The 18,071-nt window shown below is 49.5% G+C and overlaps 1 protein-coding gene across 7 annotated transcripts in view; it reads right to left on the bottom strand.

Annotated features, from left to right (window-relative positions):
• Positions 1-18,071, bottom strand: part of Prkcz (protein kinase C zeta) — a 117,755-nt gene that overhangs the window by 30,236 nt on the left and 69,448 nt on the right. For all 7 annotated transcript variants that reach the window (XM_052718440.1, XM_052718441.1, XM_052718444.1 and 4 more), the window contains 5 exons: positions 13,598-13,683; positions 5,968-6,099; positions 4,913-4,994; positions 2,920-2,972; positions 1,955-2,143 (listed from right to left, as the gene is read on the bottom strand). In XM_052718440.1, the coding sequence (XP_052574400.1) occupies positions 1,955-2,143; positions 2,920-2,972; positions 4,913-4,994; positions 5,968-6,099; positions 13,598-13,683 (542 nt within the window). The remainder of the gene's footprint in view (positions 1-1,954; positions 2,144-2,919; positions 2,973-4,912; positions 4,995-5,967; positions 6,100-13,597; positions 13,684-18,071) is intronic.

The raw sequence follows: 18,071 nt of genomic DNA, 5'->3' as shown, positions 1-18,071 counted from the left end.
GGAAAGGCACACAGTGGGTACTCACATATGTACTGGGGGGGAAAGGCATACAGTGGGTACTCACATACGTACTGGGAGGGAAAGGCACACAGTGGGTACTCACATATATACTGGGGGGGAAAGGCATACAGTGGGTACTCACATATGTACTGGGGGGGGAAAGGCACACAGTGGGCACTCACATACGTACTGGGGGGAAAGGCACACAGTGGGCACTCACATACGTACTGGGGGAAAGGCACACAGTGGGTACTCACATATGTACTGGGGGGGAAGGCACACAGTAGGTACTCACATATGTACTGGGGGGGAAGGCACACAGTGGGTACTCACATACATATTGGGGGGGAAAGGCACACAGTGGATACTCATATACGTACTGGGGGAAAGGCACACAGTGGGTACTCACATATGTACTGGGGGGGAAGGCACACAGTGGGTACTCACATATGTACTGGGGGGAAAGGCACACAGTGGGTACTCACATATGTACTGGGGGGGAAAGGCATACAGTGGGTACTCACATACGTACTGGGAGGGAAAGGCACACAGTGGGTACTCACATATATACTGGGGGGGGAAAGGCATACAGTGGGTACTCACATATGTACTGGGGGGGGGGAAAGGCACACAGTGGGCACTCACATACGTACTGGGGGAAAGGCACACAGTGGGTACTCACATATGTACTGGGGGGGGAAAAGCACATAGTGGGTACTCACATATGTACTGGGAAGGAAAGGCACACAGTGGATACTCACATACGTACTAGGGGGGAAAGGAACACAGTGGGTACTCACATATGTACTGGGGGGGTAAAGGCACACAGTGGGTACTCACATATGTACTGGGGGGGAAGGCACACAGTGGGTACTCACATATGTACTGGGAAGGAAAGGCACACAGTGGGTACTCACATACGTACTGGGGGGAAAGGCACACAGTGGGTACTCACATACGTACTGGGGGGGCAAGGCACACAGTGGGTACTCACATACGTACTGGGGGGGAAAGGCACACAGTGGGTACTCACATATGTACTGGGGGGGGAAAGGCACACAGTAGTACTCACATATGTACTGAGGGAAAGGCACACAGTGGGTACTCACATATGTACTGGGAGGGAAAGGTACACAGTGGGTACTCACATACATACTGGGGGGGAAAGGCACACAGTGGGTACTCACATATGTACTGGAGGGAAAGGCATACAGTGGGTACTCACATACGTACTGGGGGGGAAAGGCACACAGTGGGTACTCACATACGTACTGGAGGGAAAGACACACAGTGGGTACTCACATATGTACTGGAGGGAAACAAAAAAGCCAGAAAATAAGTGTTGGTGAAGATAGAGCCCCGTGCCCCATTGGCAGGAAGATAAAATGGCGCAACCATGTTGGACATAGTTTGGGAATTTCTCCAGAAACTACATCCAGAATTACCACATGACCATTCCTAGAAATACACAGAAAAGAGGTGGGTGGTGGTGGCGCATGCCTTTAATCCCAGCACTCAGGAGGTGGAGGCAGGTGAGTTCTAGGACAGCCTGACCCATAGAATGAGTTCTAGGACAGTCAGGACTACACAGAGAAACTCTGTTTTGAAAAACCAAAAAAAAAGAAAGAACGAAATACATAGAAAGAATGGAAATGGACTAAACAAACTGCTGCCTGTGGAAGTTCACTATTACTGTTCACAACAGTGCAAAAAGTCCCATACTCTAGAGAAAATGTCCATGAAGAGATGAACAGCGGGGTACAACATTACACTCAAAGGTTCTAATTTTGCTGCTGCAAACTTTGAAAGTGAGAAGCCATGACTCAGTGTAGCATTCAGTTCACTAAAGCCCACTTCCCCACTCCCTTTGGTGATGTCTTCCTGCACATCCATATCAGGGGACAGATGTGCACATCCCGAATCCCACAGACACTTGGGTAGGACATACACTTACCTCGTCATCGTGGACAAGTTCCTTCTTTACCACCTTCATGGCATAAATCTGATCGTTCTTCTTCAGCCGTACCAGGAGGACCTTGGCATAGCTCCCACGCCCGATGACTCTGATGAGGTCGAAGTCCTGCAGCCCCAGCCCCTGAGAGATTTTGATACCGTCTACCCCATCGATGACAGGCTTAAGGTCCTAGGGAGAGGTTCAGAGAAGGGAGGGGGCACCATTCGCCAGAATCCAAGAACTGTTCACCCTCATATGGAAGGCAACGAGGCCTATTCCTCAGCATGGAGCCACGTCTCATGTTCTAGCACCCAGCCCCACCTAACTCTGGTTAGAAAAACTATGAACCAAGACCGTGGGCTTCTCAAGGAAAGAGCTAGAAATACAGCAGTGCCTGCATGAGGGTTCTGTGGGGCTGCAAACTTGGGCATGTTCTCTAAGAGTGGGAAGCTTAGGGACCTGCTCTACGAGGGTAAGGAAAGTAGTGCATGCTCTGTGAGCTGTGGGGGGGGGGGGGGGTCTGCTCCACGAGGGTAGAGAGAGCAGAGCCCGCCCTTTCAGGGTGAAAGTGAGGGTACAGAGAGTGGGGCCTGCTCTGTAAGTGATCAGCAAAGGCTGTGAGCACAGCATGTTTTTCTGTTTCCCCACACAGATTTATCACCAGAGCTGGCTGCAGGTATGGGGTTGGATGGAGCCAGATGGAGCCTGTGGGTCAGATTCTGGGAAAAGGCCTGACTGAGGAACAGCTGAGGGCCTGCCAGACCAGGAAGGACAAGGGAAGCAGCTAAGAGGCGAGGCTTGGGAGCAGATACAGTGTGGCGAAGTCACAGTCAGGCCGTTGGTCTCATCTGAGCCAGGCACAACAATTTCCTAATACACCTGGGCTGCACTGAAATCCACGTAACTGTCCCAGAAGCAAACGGGCTTTCTGAAAAGCCCCCGGCAACATTAATCTTATCACTTACCTCAGAGTCATCTTTGATGTTGTCATGTTTCCGGGATGAAGAAATATAAGCAACTAGTAAAGAGAAAAGGAAGGAAGGGTTTTACAACGTCACAGGCGCACAGGGACCCAGGGAAGCCTCATCCCACGGCAGGGGCCTCAGACAGGACAGCAGTGCTCAGGGGCCAAGCCAGGAAGCAGCCACACCAGATCCTAGCTTAAAGAGTGCTAGGCTGAACCAAGCTGGTGAGGTGGGACACTGGGAAGAAGCTACAAGTCCTTTACTTATGACGAGGTCACAACCTATAAATCCATCAGACTACAAGTATTACATGCTGAAAATGCAGTGTGCACAGTTGTTCATTTAGGGCTGGTGCTGTGGTGCATGCCCATATTCCTAGTAGTTGGGAAGTAAAGGCAGGAGGATTGTACAGTTCAAGGGCAATTAGGGCTACAAAGTGAGACCTTGTCTCAAACAAATAAAAAAAGAGGGCTGGAGATGTGGCTCAGTTGGTAAAGTGCTTACCTAGTATGCACAAAGCCCTGGGTTTCATCACCAGTGCCACAGAAAGCAAGTGGGCAGGATGGCATATGCCTGTAATCCTAGCATTCCACTTGGGAGACAGAGGCGGGAGAATCAGACATTGAAGGTCATCCTTGTCTGTATATTGAATTTGAGGACAAGTTGGGCTGCATAAAACCCTGCCCCAAAAATCAAAACCATGGGGTGATGCTTGCTGCACAACTGTGAAGATCTGAGTTTGGATCCCTAGCACACCATAAGAGACAGATGTGGTGGAACATGCTTGTAACACCAGTGCTGGGGGACTGGAGACAGGATCCCTAGCAACGGCGTAGATACACACACTCTTGTGTGCATGCACATGTGAACATACAGTCAGAGGAGAAAGAGGAGGAAACACATTTAGTATACTATCAAATAACGATTGAATGGATACCTACGTTGAAAATACCAAGATGCGGTTGTGTAGGTAGACTTTCTTTCATACAACCACAATGTGAAAAATCTCAAGTAAAATCACTGAAAGTCTAGGACCATGTGGAGGCACAAGGTATACCACCTTCCAGTTTCTCTTAGGAGAGTGTGAATGGAGGGGACATAAGTTCATGGCAGAAGGGGTGGGGGGGTAGATGTTGGAAAAGCAGATGATGGATGGATATATGGGAGGGGAGGTGATAAATAGATGGATGATAAGTGGCTACATGGATAAGTAAGTGAATGATACATACATGATGGATGGATAGATGGATGTGTGTGTGTGTGTGTGTGTGTGTGTGTGTGTGTGAGAGAGAGAGAGAGAGAGAGAGAGAGAGAGAGAGAGAAATGGACAGATGGGTGGGTGGGTAGGAAGGGTATCTGAAGGAACAATCTCACTTTTTTTTTTTTTTTTGAGACAGGGTCTCACTATGCAGCCCTGGCTAGCCTGGAACTTGCCATGTAGACCAAGCTGGCCTCAAACTCATGAAGAAATCCTCTTGCCTCTGCCTCCCAAGTGCTAGAATTTAAAGGCATGTGTTACTGAATCTGACTCTGAATTTTTTTTCACCTTAAAAAGAAGTTTTTCCTCCTTTGTACTGTCCCCAAATACAACACCTGTGCAGCAGCTACAGGTCGTATGGAGCCACCTCCATGGAGGTCAGCTCTGTGTAGTGCCCAGTGTGTGGGAGGTACCTGGCGGCCTGGTGGGGGGTCACACATCAAGTGTTGTACAGAACAACTGAAATCAGCACAGAGGAAGAGGGTCTCAGCCCCAGGTTCCCAGTGATGAGATTACTGCCTGGCAGCTACCAGGGAAGGCCAGCGGCCCCACCCATTTCCGTGGGGACAGAGGGGTGGCTGTGCACACACAGTACTGTCCCCAGCCCAGCTCACCCACATTGACTCCTGGAGAGCAGGTAGGAAGGAGTCAGGAGGAAAGGCCAGGAAGACGGAGAGGAAGGCACTGCAGGGCTCAGAAGAGGGGGCCCACCCAGCTGGGGAAGGGGGCACCTACTTCCATCAGTTTCCTCTGAAGGAAGGTCTACACCATCATTCTTGTCATCTACTGGAGGCTCTTGGGAAGGCATGACAGAATCCTGCAAGAAAATGATGGTGTTGGAGTGATGGGGCAGGAGTTAAAACCCAGCTTTGATGTCATGACTACAAACTGCACCGTGTGTGTAGCGATGTGATGCTGGGTAGAGCACAGAACAGATGATGACTGTTACCTATGAGTCTACAGGCTGAGGTGGTCACTCAGTCAGGATCTTAGGTTATTGCCTTCCCAGCAGATGTTTGATAGAAGGGATGCTTTAAGCATGCTTGGAAATACCCCCCTGCCACACTGTGGACATCGTGCTGATAGCCAGGCTTCCGATGATCAGTCTAAGGGCTCTGGGGCCCCATGTAGCTGAAGTTATAATACAGACAGCTTATAGTGATGGCCCCTAGGGTCCAAGTGCTGGCCTCACTGAGCTCTGACAGGTCACATTTCTGGGCTCATTTCATTATCTTAAGGTAATGTGGACCTGTAGGGTGAAAGGTCCTCCTATGTGTCTTCAGGGTTTAGAGTAGACACAGCAGAAAGGATCTCTAGGGAGAGTGGTTTTGTGGGTGACTCATGCTCCAATCTGGATCCTGTTCTTATTCGATACATGGAATATGGATATGCCACTTCAGGGGCATCTTTCTTCCTCATTCTGGCAAGATGCAGATGAGCCAACAGCCTTCCTGGGGGTGGAGGCCTTGGGTCTAGCAAATATTGGGTAGGGCCAGAAAGTATTCTACACCTAGGCTAGGTGGCTCGGGCAGACTGGCTTAAAGTACAAGTGATAGAAAACACAGTTAACAACACACTAGGGGGACTGGGCCCTTCCGGTCCCACAGCTCAGGATGAGAGGTCCTGTTCCAGACTCTGCCCACAGTCATCGCTGCAGCACAGAGGCCTCCTCCTGTCTGGAGGTAGGATGTAATGTCACAGCTCCATGGAAAGAAAAGGACCAAGGATTGCCAAGGTCAACTTGGCCACAGGCCCAGAGGCCAGCCACGCTTCCCCACACCCCGACTCACCATATGCCTCCTGCAGGTCAGCGGGACGAGGACGTGGCAGCGTTTATGGACCAGCAGCTTGCAGTTGATGCACCTGTAGCCCTGCCTCGCGAGACCCCATATCCTTTCGCTGCACTGGCCACAGTACGCTCTCTGTGGATGGGAATGGCAGCTATCAGGCCCAGCTGGCCCTCCCAGAAGCCCATGCCACACTTAGAGAGTCTGGCTGAAAACTCAGGCAGACGACACCTTTGCTGATTTAGAAGATAACACATGAGCGGGGCCTGATACCTCCTTTCTGAATGCAGGCCTATTCCAGCTCAATAGTTCCCTTCTTGGGCTCACATGAAGGCCAGAGGTTGTGAGACCAGGCTGTGGTGTCTGCCAAGAGTCCAGCAGTCCAGGTCAAGAGGAAGCTCCTGATGACTCTCTTTCATATTGACTGTCGTCATCCCAAAGGTGACTGCTGACATTCTGACTTGGAAAAACTGTGAATGGCTGCATGGCAATTATGTGAGGGTTTTATTTTCCAGAATTTTAAACAGTCCTTTATTATTCATGATTCTAATGAATCTGAAAGTAATAACTGTCAGCCCCACTGGTGGTATGTCCAGACTTTTGTAATTTTATAAAGTCTGTGTGAGAAGAACTATGTTCAGAATCTAGTCACACTCTGGCAAATGACATACCTCTTGCAGCTCTGTGACATCTACATCTACAAGCAGAAATGTGGGCGCTCTGCTATCTCAGAATTATTAGCTTCCTTATGTGTTTTGGCTTTCTTTTAACCTTTTTGAGACAGGGTCTCATGTAGCCCAGGCTGGCACAAACTTGCTATGTTATCAAGAATGACTTTGATGCCAGGTGCTGGTGGCGCACACCTTTCATCCCAGCACTCAGGAGGCAGAGGCAGGTGGATCTCTGTGAGTTCGAGGCCAGCCTGGTCTATAGAACGAGTCCCAGGATAGCCAGGACTGTTTCACAGAGAAACTCTGTCTCAAAAAAACCAAAAATAAAAAAAAAAAAAAAGACTTTGACACCCCCCTCGCCCCCGGCTTCTTCCTCTGAGGCAGGGTTTCTCCCTGAACCTGGAACTCATTTGGGCAAACCCATTGACCCTTCTATCTCTGTCTCACTCAGTGCTGGGGTTACAAGCATGCATGACCATGCCTGCCTGGCTTGTTATTCAGGTGTTGGGATCCAGACTCAGGCTCATGGTTGTGCAGCAAGTCCTCATGGCCACTGAGCCATCTCTCTAGGCCAAGCTTAGATTTTCCTGCCTCCATTTCCTGGGTGCTGTGCTGTGGGATGTTCTGTATGGCAAATGTGTTGCTCTGATTGGTTGGTAAATAAAACACTGATTGGCCAGTAGTCAGGCAGGAGGAAGTATAGGCGGGACAAGGAGGAGAATAAAGCTGGGAAGTGGAAGGCTGAGTCAGAGACACTGCCAGCCTCCACGATGACAAACAGCATGTGAAGATGCCGGTAAGCCATGAGCCACGTGGCAAGGTATAGATTAATAGAAATGGATTAATTTAAGCTGTAAGAACAGTTAGCAAGAACTGCCAGCCTCCACGATGACAAACAGCATGTGAAGATGCCGGTAAGCCATGAGCCACGTGGCAAGGTATAGATTAATAGAAATGGATTAATTTAAGCTGTAAGAACAGTTAGCAAGAAGCCTGGTACGGCCATACAGTTTGTAAGCAATACAAGTCTCTGTGTTTACTTGGTTGGGTCTGAGTGGCTGTGGGACTGGCAGGTGAGAGAGATTTGTCCTGACTGTGGACCAGGTAGGAAAACTCTAGCTACATTGCTGGGATCACAGGCATGCACAACAATGCCTGGCTTGTCATGTGGTGCTGGGGTGGAATTCAGGGTCTTGTGCATGCTAGGCACACATTCCACTGACTGAGAGATATTGCCAGCCTCTTACCGTTTTGAGAAAAGGTCTTGACATGTGGCCCAGGCTGGCCTCAGCCTCTCCAGGTCTGTGATTATAGATCTGCATCACCATATCTGGACAACAAGAGCTACTCTTACCAGGGCTAGGACAGGGCAACTGCTGACCAAGGGCAGCACGAAACTGACAACATGGGCTGGACTAAGACCTCACACGCATGTATCCTAGGGGAGCTACCAAAACTGTACCAATGGCCTTTTTCTTATTTTATTTTCTTCTTATTTTTTTCTGAGACATGCCATCTCTATGTCACCTTGCTGGCTGGAAACCCGCTGTGTTGAACAGACTGGCCTCGAAGTCACAGAGCCACCAGTCTCTGTCTCTGGAGTGCTGGCATTAAAGGTACACGTATACTGCCACACCTGGCTAGTGGCTCTTTATTTAAAAAAGTCTATACTTGAATCATCAACATTTCAAAAAACATGCCATTAAAACAATAAAGCAAAACCAAAGCTCCAGGCTTCTATTCTCAGGAACTCACAGGAAATAGATTAATAGGATAAAAACATTTTAAAGTCTGTCTCACATGCTGCTAATTTGTTTCTTGTTCTGATTTTTCAATCACGTATTTTAATTTTTCAAATATATCAAACACTTGTTTTTGCATTCAGTCAGGCCAAGCCTTCCTCCTCAGTTTCTGCTGGCTCCTGACCAGAATGACTAGTTTCCTACTATGTTTTTTCAGTTGCTGATTGTGAGCCCAGATGTCCAATTTACTATCTGTGGGAATCCTTTCAGGTGCCTTCAAGAGGGACAGTACTTGCTTCTGCCAGCCACCTGGGGACACTGCTGGGCTGGACCCTTAGAGGGTATATGTATGAGGTCCAGTGTGAGGTTCCAAATTCTCTGAAGGAGTATTCCTGTTCCTCTGCCTTGCTCTACCTGGGAAGGGTGGGGCTCATGGGGAGACCCAAACCCATTTCTCTCAGGGCCTCAATTACTGGAGTAAATACCAATTCCAAGTTCCTATGAAAGGGTGTGCAAATCACAGCAGGTCAACCTAGCTCATGACTGCCACTCCCCCTTTTTGGTATATGAAATTTTACTGGCACATTGTTGTACCTGTTGGCACTCATACTCTCTGTGGCTTTTGAGTCACAATGGCAGCACCAAGTGTCCTTAAAAACTGAAAACATAAATTCTGGCCTTTCGTAGGAAATGTCTGTTAGCCAATTTAGTTGCTTCAGACAAAAGATCTCAGAAGAAATCCTTGACGGTCCTACCGGGTGGCATCTCCTAAACTTGCCCACTCCAAGAAGCTTCTTTTCTTGAGATCCTGGGGAGCACGCTCTACTGCTTCTATCTACTCACAACAAAAGACAAAGTATCATCTACCCAGCCTGCCCTGTAGCTCAAGGACCCATGTGTACCAGCACAGGGTAATGTGGCCACCACAAGGAAGACACTATCAACTGCTGTGGTTCATGCCCTGAGTGTGGGTTGCCCCTCTGTGAAAGAACAGCATGGGGCTGACTGTTGGAGGCAGATTCTTTTGGACAGAAGTAGGGCAGAATACATTCTAGTCATGGACGGTAGAGTCCATGACTGCACCCACCCTGGGGCTACCCAGACCCCACTGTAGCTCACACAGTTAACCCTAAGCAATGATTACATTCAATGCCCTTGACACTGTCTGAGAAAAATGTCTGCATTTAAAAAATATCTGTAAGGGTCAAGCTGTCTGCATTTACAAGCAATTACACCTGTTAGACACTCACAACTCTGCTCTGTCCTGGCATTTATCAAAAGCTGATTTGGCCAGGCAGTGGTGGTGCACGCCTTTAATCCCAGTACTCGGGAGGCAGAGGCAGGTGGATCTCTGAGTTTGAGATCTACACAGCGAGATCCAGGACAGGCACCAAAACTACACAGAGAAACCCTGTCTCGAAAAACCAAAGAAGGAGATGGCTCAGTGGTTAAGAGCACTGGTTGCTCTTGTAGAAGATGCAGACACAGCCATCTAGAACTCCAGTTCTAGAGGATCTGACTCCCTCTTCTGGCTTCTGTTGCCACTACAAGCACATGATACATATGCATACATGAAGCCAAAACACCCACACACATAAAAATTAAAAATAAGTGTCTCAAAGAAAGGAAAAAAAGGGGGGGGGGGCGTAACTTGCAGGAACTCCAAAATGGCACCCATTTGTGTTCTTTTGATCTTTTATTCCTTTAGGTTTTATTTATTACACATTTTTTTTCTAGGACTGGGGCAATGGCTCAGTTTGTAAGGCCTTGCAAACAGAGAGTCTGATCTCCATCACCCATGTGGGGGAAAAATCCCAGCACTGGGGAGGTAGAGGCAGGCAGAGCCCTGGGTTCAGTGGCGAGCTAGCTAGCCTACATTATGAAATCTGGCCATTCCCTATCCCAATAAAAAGGTAGATGGGCACCTGAGAAATGGTATCTGAAGTTGTCCTCTGGTGCACTCACCCACGCATCTGTCCATCACACACACACACACACACCCCTGCACCCACTCACAAACATGAATGCCCATATACATGCAGACAAATTTTCCTACATGGTTTCTATATTTGGTTTGTTTAGAAACCAAGGAAATCTGAATTGTCTAATGTGGCTAATTCTAAAAATCCCATTGGTCTCCAGTGCCTGCTTTTCCCTGGAGGCTACGTCACTTCTAGTTTTTATAATTTTCCTAACCTCACTCTCTCTGCAAGAGAGCTTGGATGTTCCATTCCCTTAACCAACATTCTCAGCATAATGGAGAGGAGAGTTCTTCTCCCATTATATTAATGCTAGACCTGTCCACAAGGCAGGTCCTATCCCTCTGTCAGATGGCTGAAGGCCCAGTGTCACTTTTAGATCCTCTTTTTGGGTCTCATAGGGGGACATTTTCCTTCTGAAAGCCAAAGTGAGGTTGGATGGCAAACACAGGGCCATGCGGGGGTCACAGCTCCTGTAGGACTCACATCGCATTCTTCTAGTTTGCCAATAAACTAGAAGGGAAACATGGGAAGGGACTAGGGAGATGGCTTAGTTGGTAGGTAAAGTACTTGCCATATAAGCACGAGGACCTGAGTTTGACCCCCCCAGCACTCCCACAAAAAAGGTAGGTGTGGTGGTGCATGATTATAATCCAAGCACTGGGAGTAGAGACAGGGGGACCCTTAGGGTTCACTGGCCAGGCGCTCTAGGTGAGCTGAGAGTTCCAGGTTTACCAAGAGACCCTGTCTCAAGAATTAAAGTGGAGAGCCAGGTGGTGGTGGCGCACGCCTTTAATCCCAGCACTTGGGAGGCAGAGGCAGGCAGGTCTCTGTGAGTTCGAGGCCAGCCTGGTCTACAGAGCGAGATCCAGGAAAGGCACAAAACTACACAGAGAAACCCTGTCTCAAAAAACCAAGTGGAGAATGGCAAAGGAAGACACTTGATGCCAACTTTTGGTCTCCACCCAAACCTGTACCTATATGCACGTTGTATCCACATAGGTATGTGCACACACATCCACATGACCACACACACTATAGTGAGAGGCTCCTGGTGATGCCAGAGTCCTGGCCTGTGTGCCAGGACTATACACGAGTGTACAGGCTTTGTCTTGGCCATTAGTCATCCATCAATGAGGGAAACAAGTATAAGTTACAATAGTACTTCCAGATTCCTCTCCAGGACCCTGAGAGGAGGTGGGCTGTTGGGCTGCCTGAGACTCCTGCTCTGGCTTGTGACAGGTTCACAGGAGAGAGGGCACCTGGCTGTACAGATGGCCAGTTGCTTGTTTCACAGAGAAATGCGGGGGCTGGCACCGGGTGCTCCAAGGCCAGATGTCTCCATTTCTCCACATTCCCAGCAGACAACTTCTATCCTGGCTATCTGGTTAGCTTACTGTAAAATTCCATGGACATATCCTGCTGGGCAGCAGAAGGGTAACAAGACTCATCATTCCAGCCCCTGCTGTCCTCTGAGCACTCTGTGCTAGCACTTGACATGTGGCACCCTTTTACCTCTCTGTGTTGATGACATTAGGCCTTTCCAAGGTGAGTGACAGTCTGTGGTTCCTCTACTGTCCACCGTGGCTCCCAGAATTCTGCTCTTACTGTCCTCCGCCCAGCCCCCAACCCCCAGGGTCCCAAAATAACCTTTCAATTGTTAGTCACGTAAAGAACAAGGCAGTGTTCGGTATGCATCTACTATGTGTCAGGCCCGGGGAGTACTAGGAGCATTTTAATGGGATAGCAGAGACACAGGGCTATTGGGACCATCCCCAGCCTGGGTCAGTGTACCCTGACATTATTTGGGTTCTACTGTGCCTGCTGTATCCTGGATTCCCAGCATCCTCTCTAGGCTGACTTTCCAGACACCATCTCCTCCAGGAAGTCTCTAGGATCTCTAGGCAGCACCTGGCTGTCTTCCCAGGCACTGGCCCATGTCTCCCCTGAGCCCAATGCTGTCTACAGTCTGTTCATTGCTTCTCAGCCTTTTGGCCAAGATCAAGTATACATATACCCCTTGCAGTTGTTCAGGAGCTTTCCCTCTGCCCCTCTGCCCTCCAAGCCTCATCAGCTCCTGGGGTAGGGGCGAGGGCAGTCCCAAGTTCTTGACACATGATGGGCACCCAGTACACAGGTCCAGGAGGTACAGCTCACACTCACAGAATTACCTAGGAACATAGAGACTAGCATCTACATCGACTGGGCTGACTTACCTAATGTGCCTGGAGAACAGACCAGAGAGGCACATGACAGTGAGTATAAAGGGAGTCTCAGTGGCTGCCCTTAAGAGGCAGTGGCCTCCATGTGGCCCTCACACTATGACAAATACTGACTTGACCTGTGCTCCTTCTTCATCCCTCCTACCAGCATTCATATGTTATAGCATTCACATGTTAGGGAACATGACAGAAGGGAACTCTTGTCTAAGGAACAGCTGGGCTGGGGCTGACCCCATAGCTTAGTTGCCACAGTTCCCAACCGTTAGGCCTGTGGTCACTCAGTGCTAAAGAGTCTTCCCAGCACGGGACAGAGTGGAAAAGCGCAGGGTTAGCTGGGGAGCGGCACTGGAGTGTAATGGTTCCAACAGTCCTGCAGTGAAGGTAGTCCCATGTGTTCACAGGACCCACACCACCCTAGAGTGTGCTTGGTAGCCACAGAGGACAACAGGCACTGCCCTTCACTGTGAAAGGGAGCCACTGCAGAGTCACCAGTCACTGCACACTGGAGAACAAAGAAGCACTATGACAAAGAGACCTGAGGGACTAAGCCAAGTGCCACTCAGAAAGGACTGGCCACTGGAGTACCGCAGATAAGAAAGTGGAGGCATCTGGGACTTTTGGGATCCAAGGATACCCTTACAGCCCACCGGAAGCACCATGTGTTCAAACAGGCAGGCAGGCAGGCAGGTCCTCAGAGTGGAAAGGCAGGGCCAGAGACAATGAGCAAAGACGATGTAATCAGGGGCAGGAAAGGACACCCAAGACACAGCCGCATTCTCATGCAGTGGCTACCATTCAGGGGAGTGGCTGGAGAGGAGTTCAGCAGGCTCAGAGTAGCCCTAGCTCATCTCCACAGCCCTGCAATACTGGTTAAGCTGGTGGCTCAGGACCTTTTCCAGGGCATGCTGAAGGAAGCCCAGCCCAGCACAGCAAGAGCAAGGGCACTTCTTGCCTTTTCTTTACTTGTAGAAGCAGTAAAAATGACCCCTTTTTGGGAGTCACTGGAGCGATACACTCACCCTGTTAAAGCGCTTGGCTTGGAAGAGGTGGCCGTTGGCGCGGTACAGCTTCCTCCATCTTCTGGCCCCACGGCGGTAGATGGATTCTAGAAAGGATGGGGAAATTGTGTAAGGAAGCAGCACTGTGATGCAGGAGTCCTGCCCCCGAGCCCAAGGTATAGATGGGGACAGGCCATTCCTGTCTAGGTTGGCTGGAGCTGGCTACAGTCCCGGCTGAGGGATGCCGGAACTAAAAAGACAATTTTTCCAGGTAGAGGCTCCCCTTTACCTCTCCTCACATGATTCTCATGTTCTCAAAGCTGTGGCTGCTGGAGAAGGCAGCTCAGGTAGGAGAGGCCCTGCAGGGTAGAGGAGATACCCGGCATCCGGCAGGAACAGGCAGGCTACAGCAGTAGGGTATCAGTTCCTCCGACCTGGGCCACTCAGTTCCCAGACTGCTTATTCCCAACTTGTTTTCCTTCACCCTCCTTCCCTCTGGGCAGCTTCTGAAAACCAGGCCCTTTTTTCCATACAGGGAAAAGGTTCAAATGGACCATGATATTTACATATGACCATCCAAGGAGGGAAAATGGATGGCTAGGCTGGAGGCTACAGTCAGCCAGTACACCAGCACTGTTTCAGTGACTCACCCAGGCCCAAGGTCCCTCTCACCCAACAGACCTTGGGGCAGAGGAAGGTCCAGCTTTCTTGAGTATTTGTTCTGAGTCCAAAACTACCCCCAAAAATCACTTTGTGACATGTACTATTCATACTAGAACAGCTCTTTTTAAAAAAAAAAAAAAACACCACTAAAGTTCCAACCAGAACCATACATAGCCTGATGCTATTCACGACCCCCAAATGCCACAAGACCAGCATACAGAGACAAAACCTCCAGAAACACAAGGTACAATGGGAAGCTTTGTGCTTTTATAAAATCCAGTAGCAAGAGCGACTTTCAGGAGCCCTAATGAAAGTGCTGAGAATATTCCAAAGTGGAGAGTGTAACGGAATGTTTTTAAAACAAGCAAATTACCAGCTTTAGCTGGAAACTGCTGAAATCAGGTCACAGTAACTGCAAAACATGCTTCTTTCTCTTTAAAGGGGAGATTCAGTGAGGAGCCGGAAGCCGCAGTTCCTCTGGGAGCTCAGGAAGAACGAAGGCTCGCCCACCACACCCAAGTGTAGCTTCCTCACAGGCCCTGTTCATGGCTCTGATGCTCCCAGAGTGCAGCCTGAGTGACACTTGATGGAAGCCGAGCACTGACTGGTAACCCCTATAGGGTTCCAGCCTCAGATGAGACCAGGACAGAAGTAGTGCCAGCCTTTGTCCCCCGACTTTACCCACCGGGGGGATCAGGCCCATGGAAGGTATACACAGTGGGAGGGGCTAAACCAGCGTCTGCCTGCCCCACGGTTCTGATGAGCCCGATGAGTCCAATGCACCTTTGTCTATGGTGACAGGGCATGGCCTGCCTCCCCTGGCCCACCCACATTCCTAGGGAAACCTAGCCAAGGAAGCCCAGGTCCTTGGCTCAAACAACCAGCCTTGCTGTGCTCCTGTATGGCTCCCACACCGTCTCATATCTAAGGGAAGGGAAAGAGTGTGAAGTGACCAGGGGACAGAGACGCAAACTCGGGAGGCAACATGGGGACAAACCAGGACTGAGTCCTTTTGTCCTGTATTTCCCCATTAAAGTCTTCAAGCTCAACTATACAGCACTGAAAAGTGAAGGGCAGCTCCATGCTATCCTGGACTACAGAGCAGTGAAAGGGATCTAAGGTACCCTAGAAGAGGCCAAGGCAGACGAGAGAGCCCTCAACAGGACAAACTTCCCAGGGGGACAGGAAAGAGAACCCTGTATTAGCCCCAGGGTTTGGAGCACAGGGCTGACAGCAGAGCCTTGTCACCCAGAAAGCCTGGACTTCACTGCCGAGGGACGGCTCTATCCACCAAGCACACAGGATGGAGTCCTGACTACTAGCGGGGCAGTATTTGGAGACGAGGCTGAGAAGGTGAAGAGGGGGTGAGGTGGTGCCCCAGTTAGTGCCTTCCCAAGAAGAGAGCAGCGCTAGCTCTCTAAAATATAAGGACACTCAAAAATGTGCTGTCTGAGAGCTGGAACCAGATGACCATGTGCTGGCTCCTGACCCTGGTCCCCCAGACTTACACCACGGGAAGGCAAACTCCTATGGTGTATGTCTTGGCATGGGGTGTCTCATTACGGCAGTCAGAATGGACTAAGACCCTTGCCTTCTGCCATACAGACATTTGGTCTTTTAGAGAATAAGAGGGTGAGCATCAACAGCAGAATGACAGAGATCTTACAGAAGAGGATGTAGGGAACGCGGAACCTGTGGGGAGACTCTGAAGATTCTAAGAGCAGCAGGTGAGCACAAGTGAAAACTTACACCTGCAGGTCCAAGTGGACCAGCCACATGCCCTCAGTACCAGGCCTAAGTAGTCGATGCTGAAGGATGTCTACAACCACAAAAGAATGTACACTGGGGACGGGGACAGCACAGTGGATAAAACATTTGCTGCAGAAGTATGAGTACTAGAGTGTCGATCCCTGGAGCCCACCACAGAAACACTAGGCAGATATGGCGGACATCTGAAATCCCAGCATGTGAGAGGCAGAGATAGGGTCCCCGGGGCAAGCTGGCTAGCTAGACTAGCTGGAAGTAGCAATTCATATATGATCTATCAGGTGTTTTATATATGTATGTAATTATACACATATTTATTATAAATTAGGGTGAGCTAGATGACACAGAGCCTATGTACACATGTGAAGGTGTGTGCACGCCCACACATACACATTTGCCTCCACACATGCAAATGTACACACACACCACACATACACAGGAGAAATAGAGAGAAGTCCAACACAAAAGGTTCTCTCAACGTTAGCTGAAGATCAGCTAAATTAATATCACACAATCTGCCATGGTTTCAAGGAAGAAGGGCACCAGGGCCATCACTCATGCTCTGGGGAAGGCTTAGGTTGGCACAAAAACAGGTCTATGAAGAGGAACGTCTGCTCCTGTGGTGTAGAAATTCCATCACTGCTCGATCACAGCCTGTGGAGAGCTCCCACAGTGGCTCCCAAGCCTGTGAGAATGCTTCAAGCCACATGTGGGATGGGGCATGCCCATAATCCCAGCACTTAGGAAGCTGAGGCAAGAGAATGGGAAGTCAAGGCTAGCCTGGGTTACAAAAGGAGACTGACTCTCTAAAACAAAACAAAACAACAACAAACAGACAAAAAAACTCAACCAAACAAAAACAATGATTTTTTTGTTGTTGTTTTGCTTTGTTTAAAATAGGGTTTCTCTTTGTAGCCCTGGCTGTCCTGGAACTTGTTCTGTAGACCAGGCTGGCCTCAAACTCAGAGATCCACCTGCCTCTGCCTCTCGAGTGCTGGGATTAAAAGTGTGTGCCACCGCCGGGCGGTGGTGGCACACGCCTTTAATCCCAGCACTCGGGAGGCAGAGGCAGGCGGATCTCTGTGAGTTCGAGGCCAGCCTGGTCTACAGCGCGAGATCCAGGAAAGGCGCAAAGCTACACAGAGAAACCCTGTCTCGAAAAAACAAAAACAAAACAAAACAAAACAAAAAAAGTGTGTGCCACCACCTCCCAGTAACAATGATTTCTTTTTTTAATGCTTTAAAATGTATTTATTTAGGGTGGTGGTGGTGGCGGCGGCGGCGGCGGCGGCGGCGGCGGCGGCGGCGGCGGCGGCGGCGGCGGCGGCGCACGCCTTTAATCCCAGCACTTGGAAGGCAGAGCCAGGCGGATCTCTGTGAGTTTGAGGCCAGCCTGGTCTACAGAGCGAGATCCAGGACAGGCACCAAAACTACACAGAGAAACCCTGTCTCGAAAAACAAAAACAAAAGAAGAAAAATTTATTTATTTATTGCTGGGAGTGGTGGTGCACACCATTGATCCCAGCACTCGGGAGGCAGATGTAGTTGGATCTCTATGAGTTCAAGGCCAGCCTGGTCTACAGAACGAGTTCTAGGACAGCCAAGGCTATACAAAGAAACTCTGTCTCAAAAATCCAAGGGGAAAAAAAAAAACAGATTTATTTATTTAGTATGCGTATATAAGTATGTGTACGCCATGGCACACATGTAAGCCAGAGGACAACTTGAAGGAGTTGGTTATCTTCTTTCACCATGTGGATTCTGGGGATCCAACTCTGGTCATTAGACTTGGCAGCAAGTGCCTTTACCTGCTGAGTCATCTTGCTGGCTCCCGATTTCATTTTTCCCCTCTTCAATGTGTATGTTTATGTGCTTGAGTGGACATATGTGTACCACGTGCATGTAGGAGGCCACAGAAGCCAGAAGAAAGTACTGGGTCCCCTGGAACTGGAGTTACAGATGGTTATTAGCTGCCATGTGGGTGCTGGGAACTGAACCTGGTCCTCTGCAAGAACAGTAAGGACTCTTAACTGCTGAGTCAACTCTCTAGCCCTCCATCTCACTT

The sequence above is a fragment of the Peromyscus californicus genome, unplaced genomic scaffold (genome assembly GCF_007827085.1).
Source record: "Peromyscus californicus insignis strain IS unplaced genomic scaffold, ASM782708v3 Scaffold_5__1_contigs__length_169319896, whole genome shotgun sequence".
NCBI classification, from domain to species: domain Eukaryota; kingdom Metazoa; phylum Chordata; class Mammalia; order Rodentia; family Cricetidae; genus Peromyscus; species Peromyscus californicus.
Note: the sequence above shows the minus strand (reverse complement) of the source record. Positions and strands in the feature narration are given on the sequence as shown.